General features: G+C 37.6%; 1 protein-coding gene across 1 annotated transcript; it reads left to right on the top strand.

Annotated features, from left to right (window-relative positions):
* The first annotated feature begins 3,764 nt into the window (after positions 1 to 3,764).
* Positions 3,765 to 6,137, top strand: LOC101302632 (E3 ubiquitin-protein ligase At4g11680-like). The gene is made up of 4 exons (XM_004294866.1): positions 3,765 to 4,354; positions 4,574 to 5,073; positions 5,181 to 5,556; positions 5,697 to 6,137. The coding sequence occupies exons 2-4, from the start codon at positions 4,607 to 4,609 to the stop codon at positions 5,841 to 5,843; spliced, it is 990 nt and encodes a 329-aa protein (XP_004294914.1). The 5' UTR covers positions 3,765 to 4,354; positions 4,574 to 4,606; the 3' UTR covers positions 5,844 to 6,137.
* The last annotated feature ends 453 nt before the right edge of the window (positions 6,138 to 6,590 follow it).

Here is a 6,590-nt window from a genome sequence, read left to right as displayed (position 1 = left end):
CCCCCCCCCCCCCCCTCCTCTAGGACCTTCATTCTCTTCTCTATGACATTCAATTCTAACCAACTCGCTGCCGCCATAGTAATTCTTGTTACAGAGGTTGATCACAACTGTACCGCCTTCTGTAACCAAAACAGGAATCCAACTATATGTTGAATCAAAAACATCTGGTAAATCTTGCACACTGAAATGAAACAGTTTAACCCAAGATTCAGGGACCCCATACTCTTTCATCTCCCAAAATTTAACGTTTCCATGCCAGTTCCGAGACGATACACAAAGGCATCCTTCTCTGAGAACCTGAGTAGCTATCTGTCTCATATACGAGCCATCTTGTAATAATTCTGACACCAAAGCAAGTGGCAACGGCAATTGCCGGAACTCCTCCTCTGCCAAATCGAAAGCATGAATAGCTGGTTCCCAAACCACATTACTGACCCAATGACATGCTCCATTAATTTGAAACTAAAAGAGGCCTGCAATCATATTTTGGGAATACCAAATGAGGAGCTTTGATGACTTTCCATGAGCTATCCCTGGTTGAAAATATGTGCACTGCAAAATTTAAGGGTTCAAAGAAAACAAGTTTGTACTCATCAGTGGCCATGACATGACCAAAACCACATGATACAGGTAGATACCCATTGTTTTTTCCTAATTTTCTAAACGAAAACTCTGGACTAGGTATTTTGCGGAAGAATCCAGTAGCAAACCGACAAGTTATTCGTGAAAAGGTCATGCAATCTTTCAACTAGAACCACCAAACCATTGCATGAGGCCAGCATTACCCTTTCTGGTATGAACGCTTGCGGGAGGGTGAGACTTTGGACCGATGAGTTTCCTCCGAAACAAGGCATGTCCAAGCCTCCTAAACATTGAAATCGAGAAGAATTTCGATAACAAGGATAGTTGGAGAAGAGGAGTCGTTGACGTAGGATTTTACTCTGAGATGCACGCTGAAAAGTGGATTTGGCAAACTGAGAGTCAGAGATGATAATGGAACGCCACCGTTTCGAGACACAGCTGAACCTGATCAGAGATTTGACCGGCAACCGGCACAAAATGTTGACTACAACATCTTCAGGGAGATCGAAAACCACCACCTCCGCCTCCTTCGACGTCATTGAGATGGATAAAAACACAAGCCTAGGGTTTAGGGCTTAAGCACAAGAATGAGATACAAATACAATCCTTGTGCCACAAGGCAAGTAACCCTAGTATAATCCAATAATTCCTTGGGTTTGGGCTTAGGTATATATTCTAAATTGGACCCTGGATCCTGTAATCTTCGGGATCCAACTGTCCTTTTTGGGCTCAGGGATAATGGCTCTCCTAGTTTATCTAATTGTGAGCAAACTAGATAATGCCATAACGGTACGGCTCCAGCTGACTAGCTTCCGACCCAAAGAATGAGAGAAGAAACCGATGATCTGAAAGCTTAGTACAGTCGAAGCCTTACCATAATCTAGTTTCTCACAATTATAACTCATGGTGTTACTGCAAGCTTCATACTTATTCATAGCTAATTTGTTCACTTAATTACAAGCAAGTACGTTAAGAATTAAGAATTTAAGATTGATGCTTGGGAAAGTTTGAGTGATCAATCACGAAACAGCAAGCTAGTCTCTAGCTAGCTATTCTTTTGTGTTTCCTTAAAGGTTTAGCTTTCCATTTTTCACATTAAGATCGAATATGATCCTGTTTGTTTAACACGTTGCAAGTATATTGAGTCATCTAGATGAGCTTAGCATAACTTATTTATACTGTTTCGAAATTCTAAGATATCTAGTAAACATAAACAATTAGTTATCAGAGTGAAATGTACATATGTGGATAGTGGATACGTATGTGTGCTATCTTTTTCCACAAGTCTCAATCCTAGTCTTATTCTATTCCATGCATTTTATCTTACGTGTGAGATGACTTCTCATTCTTTGATTCTTACAAACTTTATGTTATACCTAGTGCGGGAAATTGTCTTTTGTTGTAATATAGAAAAGGAACTCCTCCTTCAAGATATATATTACTCATTTAAGAAAAGTTACGAAAATCTAGCAAAGCTTGTACAGTTCTGATTGTAATTATATCGTAATCAGACAAGTTTACTCAAAATAATATTTCCTGCTCAACAAGTGTGAACTTGATGGAGCTAGATGGTGCTCTAATATAGAAGTGAAAGAGTGATGATGATATTTGCCAATGTTCGAGAGTTTGTTAAAGATGAAAAGGAATTATACAATAGAGAACTCGAGACGAAGCGAAAACCAATTTATCAAAGAAATTATCTTTTAAATTTTGGAGTCATTACACACTTTTCTTTCAATTTAGTATCATATAGTTGATACATGTAAAACATGTTAAGATGCTAGAGCCACCTTTCTCTAAGAATTAATTTAGGTAATGACCCAAGATCATAGACAATAAGCATGCTAAATGGCTTTGAATATTCATTATCAAATAGCAGCCTCCCCAATCAAGGCTATCACTTTCTTGGGTTAAACATGTGAGAACCCCTTCAAAAAACTTTAGCTTCAAAAATGAATGTGATTTGATTCAAAACGAAGGTGTGCCACTTCTTTAATCTCTAAGACTCAATGTACTAATCAAAATTGATTAACTTAATTGATGGACAAGAAGTTGACAAAATCATCTTGAAGGTTGAAGATCCCGCTAGGTATATTGGTTCTTATGCTATTGGTTTAAGGCTTTGTAGTAATCTTAGAATGGTCTACATATATCAGCCCAATAGCTACGTGGCTTGCTCCTAAAGGATTTCAAGAGTAGGAGATCATTTTGAATACTCTATGACGTTGGATTGACCTAGAGACATTCAAAGTCTTAAGTTCCAAGAAACACCTGATTTTGATTTTTCTACTTCTTCCTTTTTCATCTTTGCAGTCTTTTACAGGATATTATTTATGGACAAACCACTATTATGCTGGATTTATCTCAAAAACCTTAGAATATATTTGAAAATGTAGTATGTATGAGATTAAAACGTATGTTAAAGTGTTTTATAATTCGTCAAATGAACTGATTTCTTTATTTTAATAGTCACTATGAGCTTAGTATTGCTTCGAAGACAATATGTATGCAGCTCTTTGAAAAGGACTATTAGTATCCTCACATTTCCAGTTTGTCCTGTAAAAAGAATGTAACGTTATCCTTTACAAAACTTGGATAGTTGCTTTGAATTACTAGATGGTTTGATCATTTTTCTATGTACAATCTTGAACAATAACTCAATACATGTTCGATTTAGGTAATACGATTTGAGTAACTGTAATTCATATTAGTGTTTAGAAATCAATTTAGAAATGATTTGACTAGCGGATAATGACTTATGAGAGTTTCGTTTAATCCAGAACGGAAAAATGAGACTTGAATTTAAATTATTAGAGATTAAATAATAATAGGCGACAGTGCGGGATGATTTTTAATGGTGTAAGATATGGAACTTGTTGAGGGGCCATCGTGCTTCTAAATAATGCAGCTGCAGATCTGATTAGGTGGCCAACAAATTAACTGCTTAATGTCACCACCACGAACTGTACCCGCCAGAATTTAAACTAACAAAGATGCTTAACACACGAATTACTAACCGTAATCGTCAACCCATCACTTTATCTCTTATCTAATCAACTTGCAAAACCAGATTTATCATCTTTTTAAAAACCCAAAACAATCAAATTATCTTTTGCTTTTCTTCTAATTTTGTGTTAAGAGAAAAAGGATATAGATGGAAGAGAAGAGAGAAATTTGCAGTTGAAGAAGCCCAGTAGCTGATCTCCTCTCTCTCAGCTTTGCTTGCTTAATAAACAAAAGCAAAGAGAGGCAAGTTAGGCCAACAAGAGTTTGCTATTCCCTCATCAAACTTTGTCATTCACTTGGAACCAAAGCAAAGCCTCCTCTTCTTTAGTTGCTGATTTTTGGTCACCATCTCAGACCCAACTCTTCACCTTCCTGACATAATCTTCACACCTTATTTTCCCCAATCCCCTTTTATACACTTCAGTTTCTTTGATTTTTGTTCATACCCAACTCACAGTTTGGCCTCTTGTGCATGTTTTTGGTCCCAGAATTGAGGCCTTGGAAGTTTCTGGCTTTCTGTGGTTTTGGCATCTTTGGTTATAAGTTTGTTGGTTTTCTGTTGGAATCCAATAAAAGATACTCAATTTGAGGAAAACCTAGAAAAGGGTTATGCTTGGAGGGAGTTTTAGAGTGTGAAGGTGGAAGCTTTATTGGAGAATTGAGGGTTTTGGGTGTGTTGCAGTTGATTACAAGCTTAAAGATTGAGCTTTGAGTCATTGGAGATGCAAGGTTTCTAGATTGTGCTTGTGGCTACTCAGTCCAAATGGTATTTTTCACCTTTTGCCTCATTTAACTCTCATGACTTTTAGTGTTAACATGAAGGTTACATGAATATTATATTGCAAGGCTTTTCTGTCAAAACCAACTGCACACCACCTATTTGTGAAAATGCCAGCACAGTTTTTGTGATACAACTCTCATATATTTCATGTTAGCCTCCTAAACTGAACGTTAACACCATAATTAACATTTAACTCTTCTCCAGAGCATATATAGTTGGCAGTAGACTGTAGATTCTATGTGCAACTCTGGCAGTGCTGTTTCGAATTCATCGAGTTCTGCAGGCGAGAATCAAATGGCTGTGAATGGGAGGAGCAGGTCTTCTAGACCTCTTCCTTCTACATTCTTGATGAGAATGGCTATGAGGATATCTAGAGCAAGGTGGTTCACCTTCTTGAGAAGAGTGTTCCATTACCAAAATGGGTCAAGGTCTGATCTTGGATCCAACCCTTTTAACTCCACCACTTGGATGACGCTGGAGTTCATAGCTTTGGTTGTTCAGATAAGCATCACGACAATTACTCTGGCTGTTTCGGAGAGGGAGAAGCCGGTTTGGCCTATGAGGATTTGGATTGTTGGGTATGATATAGGCTGTATTCTCAATTTGCTGCTACTGTTTGGTCGTTACAGACTACTGTATCTAACTCAAGGAGATGGTTTCAACATTTCGGATTTAGAACAACAAAGAGGCGTTGAAGAATCCAGGTACTTTTTACATGCCTCAGTTACTTCCTTTTGGTGATTATGGTAGCGAAATGTCATTTGTCATTGTAAATAATAGAGTGAACCAATGTTTTTTGCCCATCTTGCAGGACAACACATTTGATGACCAAGTGTAGAACCTCACTTGAGCTGTTCTTTGCAATATGGTTTGTGATGGGTAATGTTTGGGTGTTTGATTCTCGGTTTAATTCATTCCCTGGTGCCCCGAAACTCCATGTGCTCTGCATTGTTCTGCTTGCTTGGAATGCAATCAGCTACTCGTTTCCATTCCTACTGTTTGTGTTACTGTGTTGCTGTGTTCCCCTAATTAGCAGCATGCTCGGATACAACATGAACATGGGCTCCATTGATAAAGCAGCATCCGATGACCAAATTTCTCAGCTCCCCAGCTGGAGATATAAGGAAGTTAACACCACAGTAGATTTCAGAAGTGATGGCAATTCAGACCTTGTAAATGAAGATCCAGTAAGTCACAACTTAAACTTCTAAAGTTCAATAGTCCAAAACTCACATATATTCATAGGAATTTTACAAATTTAGTGGCTTAATGTCAAGATAATACTCATTCATGGATCTTCTAATCTGTTTCTTTACTTGTATTACAGGACTGCTGCATTTGCCTGGCCAAGTATAGGGACAAAGAAGAAGTGAGGCAGTTGCCATGTTCGCATATGTTTCACCTCAAGTGTGTCGATCAGTGGCTTCGGATCATATCTTGCTGCCCTCTTTGTAAGCAAGAACTGCAGAGATAACAATTTGACCTGATCTTTGTACTTCATTTTCAGCTATTTTTGCTGTGATTTTTGTGGGTTACTTGAGTGAGTTAATTTGCTTGTACAGTGGAGCTCACCAGTAACCAAACTATACCAATTAAGTTTATAATCTTGAATATATACACAGAAAAAAGAAATGATGTATGTTGGTATATCCTTGTATCTTCTCTCCAACTTGTACCAAATCACAGTTTTTAGATAGCACTGAATACATGTATAGATGTAAATGTACCCAGTATGCTATTGCATCACTTATTTCTATTCGATCTATCTAAAATTTTGTGTTCTAACTTCTAACTTATTAGAAAGAAAAATATCAAAAGAAAATTAAATTGTGGGTTGGGCCTTGACATCACAACAATGAGGGTTTTGATTGTGGGCTCTACAAGACACAATGTTCTTACTGTTCTTCTTGTTCTTCTTGTTAATGCATCCAACAACTTGTGAGGTTTTTGTTTGAAAGTTTCATACCTTTTTCCATTGATCCTTTAAATCCAAATAACCGGAAACTGCTTAATCTGATGAGACATTGAACTGATTGTTGCACCATTAGTATCTAAGCTTTGCCTGAAAGCCTCTAATCCGAAAAGGATGATCTAACCACGATCAAAATGCATTTAGTCATAAATGACTCAAATGTCTAGCAGCACTAGAGGGATCAAGTGGTACTAAAACTGAAATTCCTAAGAGTTCTTGCACTGCACTGCATACTGCTCACAGCTCTGG

Source organism: Fragaria vesca, linkage group LG3 (genome assembly GCF_000184155.1).
Source record: "Fragaria vesca subsp. vesca linkage group LG3, FraVesHawaii_1.0, whole genome shotgun sequence".
NCBI classification, from domain to species: Eukaryota; Viridiplantae; Streptophyta; class Magnoliopsida; order Rosales; family Rosaceae; genus Fragaria; species Fragaria vesca.
This window is presented reverse-complemented; position numbering and strand designations above follow the sequence as displayed.